The sequence below is a fragment of the Plodia interpunctella genome, chromosome 27, assembly GCF_027563975.2.
Source record: "Plodia interpunctella isolate USDA-ARS_2022_Savannah chromosome 27, ilPloInte3.2, whole genome shotgun sequence".
In the NCBI taxonomy this organism is placed as follows: domain Eukaryota; kingdom Metazoa; phylum Arthropoda; class Insecta; order Lepidoptera; family Pyralidae; genus Plodia; species Plodia interpunctella.
The window spans coordinates 2,929,568-2,951,674 of NC_071320.1; the positions used below are offsets into that span (position 1 = coordinate 2,929,568).

Consider the following 22,107-nt stretch of genomic DNA (forward strand, 5'->3'; position numbering starts at 1 on the left):
CCCGGGTTCGATCCCCGGTCGAGTGGTAAATGGTAAATGATCTTTTTCTGATTGGTCTGATCCGGGTCTTGGATGTTTATCTATATATGTATTTGTTATAAAATATAGTATCGTTGAGTTAGTATCCCATAACACAAGTCTCGAACTTACTTTGGGGCTAGCTCAATCTGTGTGATTTGTCCTCATATACCTATTTATTCATATTTATTTTATTATATTGCCGCTAATGTGCGGGTGCGAAGCGCCTTAAGAAGCGTCTTAAATCAGGTTAACTTGCAATTTTGAGTAATTACACCGAGCCAGCTTAATATTAAGAGATAAGACTTAAGTTTACCTTGTACGTGGCATTAGATTGGGCAGCCAACCGATCATCAGCTGAATTTCATCCAAAAAGGTATTAATTTGTGGACAGGCTTAAAATTAAAGTATGCCCACAATTGGTACATATCTAAACAATATTTCCTTACTTCGAGTGAGTTATTGCTAACACACTGGTGTCAGATTTTTATTCAAGTAGCTTAAAGGCATCTGATATGAGTTTTACGACTACCTATCGACGTCTATGCATAATCAATGTAATATCTGTGATGCATACACACATATTATCTACCTATACTTACACATATAACTTAAAATGTCAATTAGTGTTCAGGTTTCCTCACGATGGTTTTCTTCACCAGAAGCTCTGAACGTAACAGATAACACGTAAAGAATAGACGAACAACAACCATAGATTTTATCTATGGTTGTTGTTTTGCGAGAGGTATGTTTATTTTTCTAATAACAGTAACTGAAACCAAATAGAATATTATCACAACTGAAACTTCTTAGTTGGAAAAATAAAGTCATAGGCACCTACATCAAAAAGACAGAACTGTGTCATTTACAAAACTGAAAAATATGGATTCGATATACAGTGAATATTACGAAAAACACAATAAAAGAACAAATTAAAATAGCAAACATGTGTAAACACGACAAAGAAGCCTTTATTTACTTGTACAATAAATTAGTTAACATACCATGTAGGGCAAAAGCACTAAAAGAACGTAACAAAATATAAAATTGCTTCACAAAATATCTATTTATTTACATTTTAAACAACAATGTTGGCTGATGACGATGGTGAGAAGAATTTTTTATGTAAAAACCTATAAAAACAAAGAAAATTGCAGACAAACGGTTAACGTAGTCACATGAGATAGAAATACACAACACGCCTGCCCGTCGCCGAAAGTTATCCTTGTACAAGCCGGCAAACGAAGAGAGACAGAAGATATCAGTGTTTTGTACCATTTATCTTCGGCGTTTCTAATACGTGTTTCCCTTGTATGAGCAAAATGGCTGATATTATGTCGATGTCTACCTATATAGTATTCTTTATTCGTTTGTATGTCGCCGGGTCCGCTGCGCGATGTTTTGAACTGAACATTGTTCAAAAACATAAAAAAGGGGCGTGGCCGAACGTGTTTCATCGTTGTAAAATGTAAAATTGTTGTTGTCTGTTTATGTTTTTGAACAATGTTCTGTTCAAAACATGACGCAGCGGACCCGGCTTTACTAGCTGTGTTTTATCTTCATCCATAATAATTTTGGGAGAAAAAGAACCTTATGTGTAATTTAGGTGTGAAGATGTCGAGTCACAATCTATTTTTTGCCGCAATGAAGTTCATATTCCACACTTCTATACTAGTATTATAAAATCGACAATCTGTCAAGCTTTCACGTCTAATCCGCTGGGCCGATTTTGACATGACCTGATGTCAAACATAGGCTTTATGTCAAAACGGAGTATTGGATTGAGATGATTTTTAGTGTGAAGGTAGTTGGAGAGCTGGAGAGTTACCTGGGCTACTATTTGCCGCAAAAAATAGCTAGTTTTAATCAATATTGACGATTACAGATGAAGAGGCAACGGCAGGTGCGGTGCGCTACCCGGTTATGCCGTCGCTGGTCTCCCTGCAGCAGATGCGGAATCGTCTTCACATGGGACATTTGGGGCGAAAGCTGATGAAATGGACCAGCATTGCGACCGGCACCGAACTGAGGAGAATATCAGCTGAATTGCTAACGTTAGTCTTTTCTCTCTCTTGAGAATTGCCTTCCATAAGGTAGGCAATCTCACACGGCCCTGCACGGCACGGCACGGATCTCATGGGACTCAATGAAAACTGATCGACCTACATCGCGCGATTTCGTGTAGAGAATAGTATGGTCTTTTTATCGAGTATGTGATTTCTAACACTGGTGTCAGATCTTATTCCAAGTTGCCTAAAGGACCACCTACCGCCATCTATTGGCAAGTAGTCTTATAAATAGTAGTGAACTAAACTGTCGTCAAGGATACCAGATGCCGAATCATTCTAAGTGGAGGACAAAAGCAAGACACGGGTCCCTGGGCACCGAGGAGTGGCGAATTGTTTTCTCCCGGTTTCTTCATAGCTGGGAAGAAACCGGGAGAAAACAATTCGCTAACTCAACAATTTCAGCCGTCAAACAGCAGTGCTTGCATTGTTGTGTTCCGGTTTGAAGGGAAATGAAATGAATTATTTACGTGAAACAACGTAAAAGATTTAACAGATAGGACCAACTTGTCTCGCCATCGAGATGACATGTAATTATGAATGCCTAATTATAATCGGCTAAAGGGTGAGAGAGACAGTGTGATTACAGGGTACTGTGGCAAAAATAGGTCATAAAGTAGACCGCTGGTTACGCAGGCGTTCATAGGCTGTGACCATTTGATATCAGATGGGCCACGTGTCTGTTTGGTGGTACCTATGTTTAAAACAAAAACGCCATGGTTTTTTGTTTGGAAACTTCATTTCTTTCCAGCCTATACGATACCTTTGCTGAAGATATGAGGGAAGCCTTCATAATGCTGGCTAGATGTAGATATTTCTTCCCCGATCTGAACAAGATGGTCATCGAGGACATACAATCATGGGTTAGTACATTATTTGTTTTATCTATAGGTTAGTCCATTTATATTTTTTTTTCATCACCAAATAGCCATTTAAACGTATAAATTGATACATTTAGAATTATTACTATTGTCAGCGCACATTTTGTTAAAAATATGTTACTTATTCATTATGAATTGTCTGAACATACTCGTACAGTTTGCGTAAGATTTTAGATTTTTAAAAATCTTAACAGCTAATTTTTTTATATCTTTAAACTTCTTTTTAATAATTAATTTGAACCGTTTGGCTCTTACTCTTACCCCTTATTTTTTATTAAAATATTTACTTACATTTGGAAAAAATATTATCCAATAAAAAAAGCTCGCCCCCGGGTGGGCTTGAACCACCAACCTTTCGGTTAACAGCCGAACGCGCTAACCAATTGCGCCACGGAGGCTGATGAGCGTTGTGGCAAAATATATATATATATATATACATACATATATATTATGCTGGGTAAAGGCCTCCCCTTCTGTCTATATGTATATAATAGACAGAAGGGGAGTTATATATGTATATATATATATATTATTAAAACATTTTTTTAAGAAACAATAATGGTAAGCCCTTCTGGCATGATAGGGACCAACACTGTTCAAATAAGTTTCTTTCGGCATTTCTTCTCAGGTGAGCCAATTGTTGCCAAATAGATATGTAATGTAGTTAATATATTTTAAAAATGTTTATAATATATTTAAATAGCCGCTCGCGACTTCACCCGCGGCAAAAAGTAGCCTATGTCACCATCCAGTTCTCCAACTATGTACCTTCAAAAATTACCACAATACAATGCTCTATTCCAACGTGAAAGAGGGACAAACAAACACACTTTTTACGTTTATAGTATACCTAGTAGTATCATATCGATGGATAACTTGTGTATTGTTTATTGTGAAATCATAATCCTTAATAATAACAGTGTTTTAATTCTGAAAAAAATATGTTTGCTATTTTGTATTGTAATGTAACCTCTTTGTAACAACTGTGTCAATATCCAAAACGTCATCATTTTTCAATGATATTATTATTCGAGGAATATTTTAGTTTATGGTACAGCAGCTAACTAAGTAATCACTTATTATAGGGACTATTTTTTTTTGGATTATTATGGAAATAAAATACAAAATTTTATGAATTTTTATCCTTGAAAAGGGGTTATAATGCTCACTAACGACACACCCTACTAATTAACCTTCTGTGTTATGTGAAAAATATTTTAATTATCTCTCAAAATAGCACCTGAACACTGATCGGTGCTCTAAACGGAACCGTTTGGTGCTATTCAATTGGCTCTTACTCTTACCCCTTCTTCTCTTGTGGAACTCTTTGTGTCCCCGATAAGAAGTCATATTATCACTATCTATCTGCACATGCCAAGTTATATATGCTATATGACACAAATCAACAATGTTATTTCTTCACGCTCTTTCTACTCAACTAATCTTTTTGAAAATTCGCATACACGTAGTTTGCAAGTATGGAGAAGGCCATAGGGACCTTTCATCCCGGAAAAATAAATGTTCCCTTGGGAAATTGCCGCGAGCGAAGCCGCAGGCAAAAGCTAGTAGGTCTTACCATAAATTATCAATCACAATAAACGATAAGTTAATTGATAAGTACCTGACACGTCACAAATCTTGGTCACGTATTGTTATCGATAAAAGAATTACTTTAATTCGTATATTCGTTCATCAGCCTCCGTGGCGCAATTGGTTAGCGCGTTCGGCTGTTAACCGAAAGGTTGGTGGTTCAAGCCCACCCGGGGGCGAATATTTTGTTATTGCTTATATTATAATACATTATTAAGACTTAATACATATTAAGATTAAGATTATTATTGTTATTTTTAAGACCAGCAACCTCGAAGTAGGTACAACATTACAAAGCTGACATGAACAGCGACGTTTTTTCCACGAGTTTGAGTTTTAATGTAACTCAATACCTCTAAATGTCTTTTTATTATAAGATATATTATTATCCCGTCAAGATAAAAATCAAAATCTTTGTCAAAAAAAAGTTTTCCAGAGTGATTTTAGATCGAATATGTCTCCCATACCATATCATAGTATTGTTATTGATATAAATCGTTTCTGATTGCAGGCCAGCGTCACTGTGGCATCTCATACCAAGACTATTACTGGCGTTCGGATTATAGAGTATTTTATTGTGGAGGTTAGAAAGTTTTAAAATTAATTTGCACCAAAAGTTATACTTCCTACTATTTTGCTATTTATTAATTGTTATGCGAGCGAGGCCAGGACGAGCCGTTAGTATAATAAATGATGATGTTATTATTTGAAGTATTTTCTAATATGTGATACAATGTTGCAAGGATCCTGGGCCCATAACCTGACGAGATTAATTTAAACCAGAAACCGACCAATGAAAATTCAGGATCTATTTAAACTCGCAGCAAAACAGGCGAGCGTCTCGCTTGATGTTGAGCGGTCACCGCTTACTATGAACGCGTTCAACATCAGGCGTGTCACAGGCGCAACGTATCGTATCATTTCGCGCCATTTTTGAAGCTCTCCATGTTGTTGTTGTCTCTATGGAAAATAACGACAGGCAGACAAAAATATCACACAATTTAGACACGATCAACCTGGCCTGTATTTTCTACGGGATGAGCTACGATTTTAAATTTTAATTTGTGAAATTAATAAGAGGAATACATTGTGTGATGCCTAAAGATCTGTTGGAGATTGTAAATTTTGTGTCCAATTTTGTGAATGTCCACAACGCGATTTAGTTTTATCAACTCTACCATAGCTGCCATCTGTTTTCAAACAGCTAAACGCACATTGTCCAAACATAGCTTAGAACACTGTCGATTAAATGCTCTTTCAAATAAGAAAATTAGATCAAAACCCGGTTTATCCGTTTGACTGAGACGAGGCCACGGAATGACATACAGATAGACATGATACCTGTTATCGACGGATGTAAAGACCATGTTTATATCTCAAAAATGCTAACGGGGCACTTAATTTTACAGACGGACACGGCATACGATTATCTAGGTCTAGGGCAGGGCGGCGAGATGATAGAAGAAACGAAAAGGTTCTGGATTCAATTGCTCAAATTGATGATAAAAATGGCGGAACTACGAACAAGCTTTGCTCTCGTCGAAGCCGTGCATAAAGCGGCCACGAAGTAAGTCCTCATAATTTTTTTGATTATTCACTATGGGAACACATGGAGTTGACCATGCGTATGGTTAAATCGGAGAAAATATGAGACGTCATCACTTTCGTGGACGCTCGACGAGACACAATATAAGTTTAATTGTTACGATTGAAAAATCAATCGTGCGTCCGCGAAAGTGGTTATGGAGGGACGTCGCTTACGACGTATTGTGCGCATCTCTATAATGAGCGAATGAAACCTTTTTAGCGTCTTCCCTTGTACCGTCTCACGCGTTTTTGAAGTTAAATTCATCAGTTTTCTCCAATTTTATGTTTTGAATTCATCATCAATTGAACTCACCATTGTTTATAAATTATTACAGTAGTTGACAAGTGAAAAAATGAATGTTCCATAGAAAAAGCACTTTTTGAATCTGTGCATAAGACTCATATAGTGGTACTCATATATACTTGTAATGGTGTAGCTGTATGGTGAAATGATTTCATCACACGCCTGATCAACTCCGTGGATTAACATACAGGTTGATTTCTTATAAATTGGCATTATTTTATCTACATGCTCAGTCGATGGTACTGAACAAATTTTCTTATGGAAGCAACATTGAAATCGCGAAAAAAAAATCAGCTGATCCATGAATTTTCCAATTTTGTATAGAACAGTTGATTTTTTTATCGCGATTTGGGAGTTACCGCCATACTAAAAGTTGTTCAGAATCATGGACTGAGCATGTAGACAAAATGTTGCCAATGTAAATATAAAAAGTCAACCTGTGGAGTGACAAAACTATTCACTATTATAAACTCCATTTTTTTCGTACTAGGCCTAACATGTAAACAATCTACCTACTTATTGTTGAATTTTATTTAAAATAATGTCAGTTCAAACCTATCCTAAGTAATATTATAAATGTGGAAATTGTTTGTTACGTCTTCACGCTTTACCTACTCAAACAATCTTCTTGAAATTTTGCATAGATGTAATTTGAAGCCGCGGACATAAGGTAGTACATTGTATAATTAAACATTTATCAACCACGAAAGTGATTTTTAAAAAAGTGTTTTCTTTAAATTATGTTGCTGTGTAATACTAAAAAGATATGGTAATATTGTTTATATGTATATTAAGACTTGTAAGAAAAGAACGGAGTTGACGTAATGTTTGTATGTATAAATGGCTACTCTAGGTTAAAATATGGGCACTACTGATGCAATTTCATAAGTACTCGTATCATCAGCCATTTTAACGTCCACACTGTTGGGACACTAGCTTGGATATAGATAAATAGATATGAGATTAAAATAATACAAGAAACATTCTGAGGAGGACATATAAATTATACTGGATTTGATTGTAATATGAAAAATATTTATAACAATAATATTTTATTTTGATATTTTATTAAAATTGAATAATCTTTTCAATTAAGTAATCCTCCTAAGACTATTTCTTACTGAACAGACCGATTTTGATATAGTTCTAGTAGAAAAGTCCCAAGCTGCCGATGAACTCACCCTTTCGCTAAGGACTGAACGGAAAAGTCGTGGAAAAATTGAATCTTGATAAAAATAAACAGAGCTAGTATATAAAATCTAAAACTAGTTATATAAAATCATAATTTAAACACAAATATATAGGCCTAACGCCGCTGAAAATACTTTTACGATAATTATTGAATAACACACATGAAAATAGCACATACGATCCTGTTTAAAATTATCGAAAATATTTGTTATTCCATTATAAATTTATGGAAAAATAGAATTATCAATGCAATATTATCAAGAAGCCCAAACTATTACTTAAATCTTAAAAATACATACAAAATATGATAATAAATTGTTTTTATATTTTGTCTTTTATGGTAAATATGATAAGGTATATTAATATAATACATACATCAATGTGTATGTATTATATTATTATGTATTAACAAGAGTTATGATATTGATATCACCATAGGATGATACTTATAACAAAAATAAATTGTTGTTCAATAAAACTAAATAAACAAACACACAAACTTTTAGGAGAGCAATTTAAAATTTACTAAATTATTGTGAAAATAACAAAGATTTAAATTATGATAAAAGTGTTTTGGAAGAGATTTTTTCAAGAAATGCAGCAAATGTGTTCTTATACTCCGCATATAATTACCGTATGTATTTCGTGTACCTACATGAATTTTAATAAAAATATGTATCAAAAAATATTATCGTTAGAGTTCATCGTCGGCGCAGCTTGTGTGAAATAAAAAGAAGAACTTTACTGATACCAGAAAAAATAAATTCCATCAATAGTAAACATCTGGCTTTTAGAAGAGATCGACATGTCTTTGCAAGTGACATAAAAATAAACCGTACAGTCCTTACAAAGAGAGGAATCGGCAGTTTGGACGAAATAATTATCTAAATGAGTCAATATTTCAACAGGAAAATGAACGTGCTCAATAAATTAATAATACCAAGAGCAAACGTAACTATTACGTTCATAAAAACTGAACTAGATGAAAAGGAACGAGAAGAACACTTTAGAATGAAAATAATACAAAGTAAAAAGAATAAAAAGAAAAAGAAAAAAGAAGTTTGCAAGGTTTGTAAAGAAATGGGGGATATAAGGACACGGTGTGTCGTGTGTGGCGTGAATTTAAACGAACCACCGCCACCACCGCAGCCGCCACCACCAGACTTCGAGGTAATGGTGACAATGAAGGAACAATTGAGCAATATTCTTGATTTATCAAAAGAAATAGCGAACAAATCGCTAGCGGACAATATGGAAACCTTCATAAAAAATGCATCGCAAATGAAGATGAAATTAGAAGAACTAACCATTCCTACGCCTATACCTTCTGATATATCTGCTGATAAGTTATGCAAAGTTTGCAGTCAAAGGCAGAATGAAGAGCGAGGGAACAAACCAAAATATTCACCAGAGCCATCGCATACAGATGTTCCAGATTCTAGACCAAACGAGGAATGTTTAGGAACAATTATAACAGATGAAGAAGTAATCACACGATTACTTAAAGTAAGAAATAAAGATGGCACACTATCTGAACAACGGAGAGTAATAAAAAGAAGAAGAGAAACAAATACTATTTCTAACACTGAACCTAGTGCAACTGCATTAGGATCCGGAAATAATATATTATTTGTCACAATGCCACAAGGTTATTCAAACATGTCTGTAAAATCGGATGTAATTAAAGGTAAAGAAATTATGTCCGATCCACAAGAAAGATGTTGTGTGTCCTGTATAGACATTCATGATGACATAATATGTTTTGATGACTTATCTTGTAAATCGTTATATGTGGATGCAATATGTGATTCAAAAACCTGTGAAAGAGATGTTAGTATATTCGATGATATTAGTGAACTGGAAGAGAAAAATAGTGATGATACTATAACAACAATGTCTGAAGAAGTTGAATCAAAGAGACAATCATTATTTTCAAAGTCAAACACAAGTGAACGTAATACAAAAACTGAGAAGTAATTAAATCAAACATATCATTAATCTAAGACATAAAACAAAAATTCGAGATTCGATTTTCTATTTATTAAAAACAGAGTATATATCTCATGAAAACATGTTTAAATAACTATTTAGAAAAGGTCCTAAAAAGCAAAGGGTGACTAACGGCAGTTTGTACTGAAATATAATAATGGTTTTAAAGAAATATTTTGTTGACAGACGATTGAACGTCATAAACAAACTTGTTATACCGAAAACAACAATAACAATGAAATATATAATACTAGAACTCGAAGAAATAGCCAGGGAAGAATTACACAGAATCAAAAAAGTACAACAGTTTAAAAAAAAGAAAAGGGACAAGCTAAAGGAAAAAGAAAAAGAGAAAGGTGTTTCTGAAAAAAATTGTCCTATTTGTGACCAGCCACTCACTGAAAAACATGATGTTGATAAACTTGAAGAAGAAGAAGAAAAAGTACAACGTGTGATAATTGAAGAACCTCGTCCACCTGAAAAAGTAGTCGAAAAAATTTCAGAACCAATATCGATACCATTACCAACACCATCTCCTCAGCCAATAGAATGTCCGCATATGACTCAACAGTCTTATATAGATAAACCGTCAGAATTAATAGCAGTACATGAACCTTTACTTGAATCACGAAAAGATTTGTATAAACCTATATGCTGTGTCGATACTAAACCTTGTTCGAAGACAGAAGAAACACCTTTTCATTTATCGCTTGGAGACGTAGGTTCAGAATCAAAATTACAGCAATTGAAAAAAATGCTTAATGATACTATTACTTTAGGAGAAGATGTAGCTAATACAGATACAGGGGCTTTAAATATGAACGATGTTTTAAAGTTGTGTAAAGATGCTAAACTTAGACTAGATCTTTTTGCTAAAACAGAAAAAATACCTGAAACAAATTCTAAATTAGCAACAGACTTTGAACATTTGAAAAGCCATATACGTGAGGTAATAGAGATAACCAGGGAACTCAGAAATATTACATTTTTATCACCGAGCATAGAGAATTTCATTCAGAATTGTGAAAACGTGGATGAAAAAATTAATGTTGCTATCAAAAATTTAGGAACTGCACCGTTAGACCAGAATGCTAGAAGTAATTTTGTGAAACTTACGAAGGAAATCGATGATATAATGCAATGTATTGCTGGATACAAAGAAGAAGGTTTATTAAAAGGGAGCGTGGATGATTTTTCAAAAGTTTGCAATGTGACTAAATCGAAGTTAGAATGTTATGCAAAGGAAGTCAACCCTAAGAACCAAAAACTAGATCACTTGAAAAGCCACATTTCTAAATTAGAATCGATTACTACAGCAATAAAACGAGATGGTGTTAGGACAGCCAGTATAGAAAATTTCTTATCGTCATGCAAAGACTTTAAAATGAAATTGGAACAGCAAAAAACGGAAAAGACTTGTGATCACAAGTGCGACCATGTTACAAGATTAATAGACCAAATAAACGATGCGGTAAAATCGACGAAAGAAGCCAAAGAACAAGGGTTAATTTCGGAAAGTGTGGAGAATTTTATAAAATCTTGTGAAACTTTTAAATCACGTCTTGGATCAAAAACTGTAGAAAGTTCAGAAGGGCAAAAATCTGTACAGAAACTTCGAAGTGATATCCAAGGGGTGATACAACTAATTGAAAATTTACAAGAACAAGGCTTAATATCTGTTAGCATTGCGGACTTTTTGAGGACTTGTGAAGATACTAAAAACAAGCTAGATTTCAAAGAAAATGATCCTTTGTGTTCCGAAGGCAATTTGATATTATCTCCTACATGCAATGAACTATGCATGTGTCGATCTGACGAAAGCCAAGAACTGTGTGAGAAATGTAAGGAAATATTGGATGAAGAAAAATGCATCATTGAAAGTGACGTCGAAGAGCTAGACACATCTTTGCCCTCTCCTTCTTGTAATACTTGTGGAGAAGGTGGACTAATAGATTTTAAAGAAATATGCATTGGAAATAATGTAAAAGATAAACCGTGTGATGGCTATTTAGAATTAGAAGAAACAGAATGTACTGATTGCACAGATTGCGGGGAATGTGCAGATACACCGGCAGATGAAGACATTGCAGGAAATCTTGGATTGTTTGAAAAGAAAGTCAGAACAATAACTAAAATAACACGCTACAGGACTGAAACAGGAGATATAAGAGAGGAAAGGGAGGTCACGACAATAAAGAAAGTTAAACATGATCCAGACGAGACAAATATAGACCATGACGATTTCTCCTGTGATTCATACGATGTTGGTGTTTGTTTGACACCCAACCAAAATCAGATGGGTTTCAGAAATATGTCCAAGAGGTCAAAATCTGAGCAAATGTTGAGAGTGTCATCATTAAATAGTCCTCGCTTTAAACAAAGCATTTCTTTTAATCCCCAAGTACTTTTTGTGAGAAATCCTTCACAAATATTATTTTTAGCCGACCCACAGGAACCTGAATCTACAACAAGTTTGTGTATATATCCCGAATTCAGTTTGTAACATAATTAGACTTTTACAATATTTTATTAAATCTTTTACTTAAAATGACTTATTTGATTTAACATTGCGTCAAGCTTTTTAGCTTGATAAAAGTAATGTTTATATTAAAACAAAATGCACCACATTATGCTATTTTTTTATCGTAATGAAATAATTAGAAAATATAAAATAGAGCTGAACTGTGAAAGGGTGAGTTTCTGAGCTTAATATTAAAAAAGTGACTTTACTAGAGTGATTACCTCTATATGAGAATAATAGACTATTGAAAATGTAATTTTAAAATAAATTTTGAATATCTTATTAACAAAAGTAAATAATTATTATCGGATCAGATATCAGAAACCATTATAGATATTTATTTTATTTTCACAGGGAATGTTTCAAGACTAGTTTGTTTACTATTCTGCGTGAGGTAATCACCAATGAATTCCACAACAATATGCAAGATTTATTCTGTAAAATTACAGTTATAGAGACGATAAAAATCTCAATGCATTTACATAAACATGTTAGTATTAGTTGCTTCGGATTTGATTTGATCTATTTTAATTACAATAATAGTATTTGCATAACTATGTCAAGAATATTATATCAAGAAATAATCTCTAGAAATAAAAAGAACAAAATATTGGAACAATCCAAAGAAAAACGAAATAAGAACTACCTTACAAGCTTGAATCAATGTATAAAAAGTGGCGGAGATCAAATCAATCAAATAGAAATGACATGTGGATTACAAGCAAAATTATCTATAAAAGATAAGAAAAAAACAAATGAACGCTTTTCTAGATTGACAGAAGTTGTATCTCAGCTTGCACAGGCTAGAGGAGACAGCCCAACTACATTTATCATTATGACAGTAACACAATGTAATTATACCGGTATCGAAGAAGCAGACACGCCAGTTCATAGATGTTGTCCATCAAATAAGAAATCAAGTAAAAATTTACAATTGGATAGTAATAACTCAGAGAATAATAATGACCCAACTCCGCGGACATCTAGCGATAACGCAACTCATTTTAAAAAGATAGTGAAGATCAAAAAGCATAGAAATGATGACGGCACGATGACTGTTCATGAAGAAGTTACTACGATAAAAAAAACAGTAACTCCTCAACCGCCAATAGATCATAATATTAAAATTAAAGATAACCTTTCAGCAAAAACAAAAACTCAGTTGAATCCTGAAATAGATAAAGCATCTTGCCACACAGAAACTTCTTATTCAGATATTATTATTGAGTCTGGTTATTGTTTAACAAGTTGTTGCTCATCACAAAATTTAAAAGACACTGGACAAAAAAAAGCAGTTACCAAAGACCAATGTTGCTCTACTAGTGGGCTAAATATCGGCATAGTTCCACGAAACTGCGTCTCAGCTCCAGTTGTACAAAATAAAACATCTAGTAATGAAAATGATAATCAAGGAAAAAGTCGTAGTGGTTGTAGTATAAAAATAATCCTTCAGTCTAGTGAAACAGGTGGCAAAACAAAAAAAGGTAAAGAAAGTCCCGACTTATGCTCGTGCTGCTCTAAAGATTCTTCTAACATATCAAACAGTGCATCTCAAGAATCATCTGATGATTCTGACGAACAAAGTTCTGAGAGTAAAAGTTTATGTTCATGTGCAGCTAAAGAAAAGGCTAAAAAATCTACAAGTACATGTTCATGTAAGATGAAAGAATCCAAAAAATCCTCGACGTCATGTCCACAATGTGAAGCAAAAGAAAAGGCCAAGAAATCCCAAAAGTCATGTTCATGTATGGCTAAAGAAGCAAAAAAATCTTCGGACTCATGTCCACATTGTGCGAATAAAAAGGCAAAAGAATCTAAAAGTTCGTGTTCGTGTAAGTCTAAAGTATCAAAAAAGGCATCAAATTCATGTCCACATTGCGAGGCTGAAGAATCTAAAAGTTCTTGTTCGTGTAAGGTTAAAGAAACAAAAAAGGCATCAAATTCATGTCCTCATTGCGAGGCTGAAGAATCTAAAAGTTCGTGTTCGTGTAAGGTTAAAGAAACAAAAAAGGCATCAAATTCATGTCCTCATTGCGAGGCTGAAGAATCTAAAAGTTCGTGTTCGTGTAAGGTTAAAGAAACAAAAAAGGCATCAAATTCATGTCCTCATTGCGAGGCTGAAGAATCTAAAAGTTCGTGTTCGTGTAAGGTTAAAGAAACAAAAAAGGCATCAAATTCATGTCCTCATTGCGAGGCTGAAGAATCTAAAAGTTCGTGTTCGTGTAAGGTTAAAGAAACAAAAAAGGCATCAAATTCATGTCCTCATTGCGAGGCTGAAGAATCTAAAAGTTCGTGTTCATGCAAGACCAAAGAAGAAAAAAAGGCATCAAATTCATGTCCTCATTGCGAGGCTGAAGAATCTAAAAGTTCGTGTTCGTGTAAGGTTAAAGAAACAAAAAAGGCATCAAATTCATGTCCTCATTGCGAGGCTGAAGAATCTAAAAGTTCGTGTTCGTGTAAGGTTAAAGAAACAAAAAAGGCATCAAATTCATGTCCTCATTGCGAGGCTGAAGAATCTAAAAGTTCGTGTTCATGCAAGACCAAAGAAGAAAAAAAGGCATCAAATTCATGTCCTCATTGCGAGGCTAAAGAAAAAGCAAAAGAATCTAAAAGTTCTTGTTCATGTAAAGCTAAAGAAGCAAAAAAGGCTTCAAATTCATGTGCACAATGCGAAGCCGAAGAAAAGGCAAAAGAATCCAAAAGTTCATGTTCATGTAAGGGCAAAGAAAAGGCTGAAAAATCGGATGGTTGTCCACGATGTAAGGCAAAGGAAAACACTAAAAAACAAAGTTCAAATTCATGTCCTAAATGTAAAACCAATGATCAGTCGGCGAAAGAACTAGATTCGTCAAGTGAATGCCAACAATGTAAAGATAACAATGATACAAAATCAAGTACCAAATTATGTTCCAGTTGTATATCTAAAACCAAAACAAAAATAGACGAAATATCGTCAAAACAATCAGCTAATAAATGTCCTCACTGTGCGGCAATAGACTCATCACAGAAACAAACTCCTAAATCATCATGTCCAAAATGTCAAGCCAAAAATTCATCTAAAGATACCAACAATAAAAAGACATACGGAGGTTTATCTTTTGAAAATAATTTACACGAAAAGAAAAGTAAATGTAAATGTTCAAACGCAAAGCAAAACGAAGGGAATGCAGACCAATCAAAGTGTACTTGTGGTAAAAATAAAAACAGTGAGAAAGAAAAGAAAAACTACGGAGGATTTTCATTTGAAGATAATTTACACGAGTCAAAAAATAAGTGTAAATGTAAAGAAAAAGGTAAAAAAACAGGAGATGGTGATCAAAGCAAATGTCCCAAATGTAAAGTTAAAGGAGATAGCAAAACGAATAATAAAAAGGAGAAAACAGATGGAGGCTCGAAACAACCATGTACTGCATGTAAATCAACGCAAGCAACCGACGTGATAGAAATAAAAACGCCGTGCTGTAATTTTGAACCGACAACTTCATATGCCACAATACCGTCTGCTGCGTCGGTTTGTCAAGCTTGCCAAACTGATCAAAAACCGTCCAAATCTGCTACATCTGTTAAAATAAAAGCTTCCTCTGACGCGATAAGCAAAAAATCTCACACTTCTACTAATGATAAAAAGCGAAAAAATAAAGAATCAGACAGCGAATGCTGTGAAACAAAAAGCCCCAAATGTACTAAAGATGTGTCTGTCTCAACAGCATTAAACACACGCTCTGAAGAGAACGAGAAACCTCACATAATAGTGCCCTCCAAATATAGTAAGAAGAAGTTGTGTCCAGTTTGTTCTCAAGAAAAATGCGCATCAGTCTTCGATTACTCAAAACCGAAGAGAAAGGATCCACCGAAACATAAGTGCGATTTCGACGAAGAACCCGGTTATTCGAAAGAAAGTTTGCCGAAGAAAAAGTCAGTACAATCAGCTGAATCTCTGTGTCAAATGTGTGAAGTGAAACTAGCTGTTGCCAAGTTCATGGCTGGGATGAACAAAAAGCCAACTTCGAGCAAGAGTACTAATACTTGCGCTGCTTGCAGTGATGAGAGAGAAATCAAATCGTCAAATTATTCAAACTCATGCTGCGACGTTGGCGTTGGCAGTAAAAGTTGTTGCCCAGATACATCGAAAAACGAGAATAAAGAAGAGCAGTGTCCTGTGTGCGCTCCGCCAAAACCCAGTTGCCCTTCAAAAGATGCAGCTGCATCGCCCAGAGATAATATCAGCGAATGCAGTTACTGTCCTAAAATGAAGGATGCTAGTACAATGACGGCAGTATCGAACAGATACGATGTTAGAACTATCAGTAACTTTGCACCGCCGCCGCAGAAAAAGAAGCAAGGCAAAACTTGTACATGCACGTCTGATAGCTATTTAACTTGTCGTCATTAAGGACATTACGACGGGATGATCAACAGATCATTGTAAGCTACGATCATCACCGTATTTTCAGCCTGTCTCTGTCTACAGAGGAGCATAGATCTCTTATCGAATACGCTATCCTCTTCTGTCATTTCTCAAATGTATCTGGAAAAATTATGGTATGTATGGGGAAAATGATGGTAGAATCTAATAATAAATTGAGCCATGGAATTTTCTTTGTAACAATCATAATACCTAATCACTTTTATTTTCACATTAAAGCCATATATTTTTGACATTAATTAGGTATTCCGATTCTCTTCAAAACTTTGTGATAAGCTTTAAAGACAATAGATACAGTTTTTGGCACTAATAAATTGATATTTTAAACATTCATTTTTAATTCTTCATTGTGTCTATAATTCCCTCATGTAGATAAAAGCGGAGCTACCACAATACAAAAAACACGTAGCACGTCATTGCGTCCACACGTACTCTCTTTTTTTTACACGCTGCATGCACAATATGGGAAAAAGAGACGGCATCAGGACGTTAGTAGCGTGCTACGTATATTGTATGTCTCCTAGTCATAAGGCTCTAAAAAGATTTAGTAATATTGCAACTTTTGCTTATTGGTATTTTAATATCTTGGTCCTATAATGGTTCTGAGGTACCTCCTCATTCACCTTTGTGACCGGTTCTGCGCTAGAACAGGACTGGATGGCGTAACCAAGTGACACATAGCCTAGGCAGCTGATAGGACATGATAGCATTCCCTATGAGAGTCGACAGGCATGTGGCCGAATCTTAAAAAAATTAAGGTTATTTTTACCCTAAGCCCGGGCTTCTTAGTGTCATAGCCCCGAACGCAGCCTGAATAATGTGAAGATGAGGAAGCGAGAGAGAGCCTGCCCCACTTTTGTTGCTAAACTAACATTCATGTTTCATTTACCATAATGCATTAGACTTTTTGAGCATTTTTCAATAAATTTTTACATTCATAAATTATTGAAGTGAAAACTTCTTTAGCGGCGTTGTGCACATTTTGTGATAGGGTAAAAAATGTTAAACTCGCGTCAGGACACGTGATCTGAGCGAAAATTCGTAAGACGTTTCAAAAATGCACAACGTTAATGTTCAGTTTTCACTTTTGCCGGCACTCTCGGAGTGCAACCAGTTTTTTTTTATTATTTTGTAGTAGCTATTTAACAAGAATTTCAAAAGTTAGGTCTAGAACCGCGAGGTCATAGTCTAGACAATGTCTAAGCCAAAATAGAGCAAACTTTTACGATCGCATAGCTCTGATCGTTGGCACACACCACCGGATAATTAGTGTAACAAAACAAAGCAACTTTGCATCGATTTTATTGTTTGCAACGAATTTGTAATATAGGGTTGGCAAAATTACGTAAGTTTTTTTTATTTTACAATTTAGCAGAGGGACACAAAACAGGCTTTTAGAAAATCACTAACAAACAGACGTATAGCTAAGTAATTTATATACATGAGACTGTATCCGTGGCATTTTATTAGTCTTCACCAAATTGTAGAATTTGCTGATAGACCTCTGAAATCTTCTTTTCGAACTTTTTTCTACGGTGTCTTCTTTTAAACTACGCAACGGATTTTGGTGCAGTTTTCACTGTTGTTTGTTTCAGCAGATATGACCGCGCAAAGCCGGGCCGAGTTGCTAGTTATACGATATACTTACACAGGCAAACATTGCCATGATTGATGATTAGGTCCCCGCGCTCCCCCGCCGCGAGCAACGGTTCCTAATATACGTCTGTGTTTACTTTATTCGCAAAAATAGTTTAAGTGACGTTTCCTAGTTTTAATACGTATCAACAAGTGACTAGTACTACATACAATAAAACTGTGCAAAAAAAAAACATCGAAATGGTCCAAAAATAATGGATAATAGCAAAAACATTCAAAATCAATCAGTTACCAGTGAACATTTAGTTTAAAGCAGTGTTTGTGACTCAAATCAGCTGTGATTCATCAGCTGACCGAACCAGTTGTGTCGTCGTCGACGCTCCGCCTACTCACCGCAAACCTACTCTGACGTCACTAATTCTCTCGCATACGTACTGCGTTTTTGGCGTGAGTCATTATGTACGGCTGGCGTCGTGGTCAAGTGCACGACTTTGAATAGAAGAGTCCCATGTTCGAGCCTCGCTGGTTTACGTCCTATTTGTGATAAATTTTGTTAAAGTTATTTTACTTACCAAGGAACCCACTATATCATTATAAAATGGATAACGACAATATCACTATTCGCAGAGGTAGAACTCAATCGAATGATTCTATGAACACTTCATTTATATCAATAAAATCAAATCAGGGTTGTTTAAGTTTACCAGATTTGTCAACTATACAAAATATAGAAGTGGATGAATTAAAGTCGGAATTAACTGCCGTAAAATTACAACTAGGCAATGCGAATTTAGAAATACAAAAATTAAAAGAAGAATCCGAAAACATGCATAAACAAATTGAACAACACCAAATAACGATTTCTAAATTGTCTAAGTTATACGCCGATTTGACTGGTTGTTACATAGACGAACCGGAAAACAATACGAAACCTCAGCTATCCTCCAATATAGTTAGTCCGTCTCTTCAGAAAAAGGAAGACAATGTTTTGCATGCATCTCCCATAGGCGAAAAAAGCGCGATCACAGAGATGATTGATCCGAAGCCGAATATAAAAAAGTCCCGACATTTGCGTATTGATGAGCCTACAAATAAAAAATACAACGATGAACAACGTAAACAACGTATTCTTATTGTAGGAGGAGGACAGTGTAGAGGATTGGCGTCTGCACTAATATCATCAAGAAAAAACAGCAAATTTTCTCACTATGACATCAGTTCCATTATAAAACCCAATGCAAGTACAGAAGAAATACTGAAATCATGTTACACAAACAATCTTGGCCAACAGGACTACGTGATCATATGCGTCGGCGAAAATGACCACAATCCAACAAATTATTTAATAGAACTGTCTTCGACATTAAAATATTTGCAAAAACGAAATATTAATGCTATTGTAATAAATATTAACTACAACAGACATTTAAATGAATGTACCTTAAATAATTTAATTAAAACTGTATGTCAATATTTTCCCACTAGTAAATACATAGAATTAGATCATTATTGTAGTAGATATTATAACCATAAAAAATATTTGTATGATTTGAGTTACAAAATTAATATTGTAATTGACTCGTATGAATACAACTCAAAATATTTAACATTTAGAAACTCTAGAAACTATCACGAAACCAGTTGTACTACCAACCGAGTGGATAAAGATATATCTCGGCAAAAGCCACGTAAAGGAACGATACCATTCTATTTTCAAAAAGTAAACAGCAATTCTACCAAGAGCGATGCATATACGAAGAATGACATAGGGAATGTTGTATCAAATGATCAACAAAGTAGAACATTTTTTCGTTCCCAGTCAAATTAATAAAATAACCCTTTTACACCAAAATATAGCAGGTTTGGTTAATAAAACGGAAATATTAGAAGTTTATGAAGAGGAGTTTTCTAATAATCAATTACGCTTAGATATCCTTTGTTTTTCGGAAACCTTTATCAAATCTGGAGAGGAATATAATGTTAATTTCAAAAATTTCAATCTTGCATCTTTTTACTCACGAGATGATATAAAGAGAGGGGGCGTATGTATACTTTTAAGGAAAAATTTAAATTTTAAAGAAATTCCTCTATGTAAGCAATCTTCGATAGACAGTGTATTCGAATGTTGTGGTGCGGACATAACATCGCTCGGTGTTGTAATCATCTGTGTTTATAGAACCCCAGACTCAAACCTTTCAGAATTTTTCACAAAACTTGAATCATTATTACATCAAATACAGTCACATTGTAATAAAAAAATTATTATAGCTGGAGATTTTAACGTGAATATGTTGGAAACTAATAGTGATTCTCAAAGGTTGAGCGGTATATTTCTTAATCATAATTTAGTACAACACATAAAAGAACCAACAAGACAAAAAAGGTGTATTGATCTCATTGCTAGCAATTTCAAAGATGGTGTAGGAAAAACTCACAACCTCTACCTTTCAGACCACAATACAGGCCAAACTCTTACGTTTAAGATACGGACAGAAGACGAAAGAAAATACTATTATAAAATTCAACGTAACTTCTCTAAAGAAAATGTCCAAAAATTTCAAGAATGTCTTTCAGCCCTAACATGGTCCGAAGTTATGAGCGAAACCTGTTTAAATAAAGCATTTGATGAATTTCATGATAACTTCTGTATGTTTTTTAATCTATGCTTTCCATTACAAAAAATTAAAGTTAATACTAACGCCGGGGCACCAAAATGGATAACAAAAGGTATCAGAAAAGCATGCAGACATAAACGTCAACTCCGATTTAACTGCTACAGGCATCACACGGAAGAAAATAAATTAATATACATGAATTACAATAAAATTCTACGGAAATGCATGAATACTTCCAAAAGGTGCCTGAATTTAAAAACTATTAAAAGTGCCAAAAATAAATGCAAGGCAACCTGGAATATTATAAAAAATAAAACTGACAAAGTGTATATCAATAATGACATCGAATCAATAAATACGAACGGAATAAATATCACTGACCCACGACATATCGCGGAAACATTCAATGACTATTATATAAATATAACTAACACTGACCAGAAAGCAAAACCACAAAGACCATCTTGCAACACCAACCAGCAAATTAACGATAGTTTGTATCTTACACCTTGTACCGAAGACGAGGTTATCAAAATAATTCAATCATTAAATAATACCAAAGCAGTGGGTTATGATGATATTCCTACTTTTATATTAAAATTATGTGCTGGTTTAATTGCAAAAGTCTTGACATATCTTATTAATTTATCATTTGTAAATGGCAAATTTCCTAATAAATTGAAAATCTCTATAGTAAAACCGCTTTTTAAGAAGGGAAATAAAATAGAGCTCAATAATTATAGACCTATTACTTTGATTCCTGTGTTATCCAAAATATTTGAAAAAGCTATGTTAAGGCGCATAAATTCATTTATCAATAAACACAACATCATTATTGAAGAACAAAATGGGTTCCAACAGAACAAATCTACCACTCTGGCAGCCTTTTCTCTTATTAGTACTATCACACAAAATATTGATAATAAAAAACCGGTTGTGACAGTGTTTTTTGATATGTCAAAGGCTTTCGACTTTGTCGATCATGTAAATTTGGTCGGAAAATTAGAAAGATATGGCATTAGGGGTTTAGTTAATGACTGGATAAAAAGCTATTTGACAAATAGAACCCAATGCGTGGAAATATCTCGTATAAATAAAAAAAATGAAATGCAATCACACCGTTCCATTTTCAAAGAAAACAAATACGGGGTTCCACAAGGAAGTATATTGGGACCACTGCTATTTTTGCTTTATATAAATGACATTATTTCAATAACTAAAAATAAATGTGTTTTGTTTGCTGACGACATTTCTATAATTATTGCTGATACTGACGACGATGTTAAATTCGAAACTGCCATAAATGTAACTGTTGAAGCGGTA

At 34.4% G+C, this 22,107-nt stretch overlaps 1 protein-coding gene and 2 non-coding genes across 4 annotated transcripts; 2 read left to right on the forward strand and 1 right to left on the reverse strand.

Moving 5' to 3' along the window:
- Positions 1-856: 856 nt before the first annotated feature.
- LOC128681522 (balbiani ring protein 3-like) lies at positions 857-16,904 on the forward strand. Of its 2 annotated transcripts, none has more exons than XM_053765490.2 (6): positions 857-1,125; positions 1,904-2,072; positions 2,836-2,947; positions 5,067-5,138; positions 5,965-6,122; positions 12,502-16,904. In XM_053765490.2, the coding sequence occupies exons 1-6, from the start codon at positions 1,107-1,109 to the stop codon at positions 16,538-16,540; spliced, it is 4,569 nt and encodes a 1,522-aa protein (XP_053621465.1). In that variant the 5' UTR covers positions 857-1,106; the 3' UTR covers positions 16,541-16,904. The 2 variants fall into 2 exon arrangements, with proteins under 2 accessions (XP_053621465.1, XP_053621466.1); XM_053765491.1 differs by lacking the exon at positions 12,502-16,904 and adding an exon at positions 9,813-12,168.
- Positions 3,290-3,363, reverse strand: TRNAN-GUU (transfer RNA asparagine (anticodon GUU)). Its single transcript has one exon. It is a non-coding gene; the product is annotated as a tRNA-Asn (tRNA).
- On the forward strand, positions 4,661-4,734 carry TRNAN-GUU (transfer RNA asparagine (anticodon GUU)). The gene has a single exon. It is a non-coding gene; the product is annotated as a tRNA-Asn (tRNA).
- Positions 16,905-22,107: the final 5,203 nt, after the last annotated feature.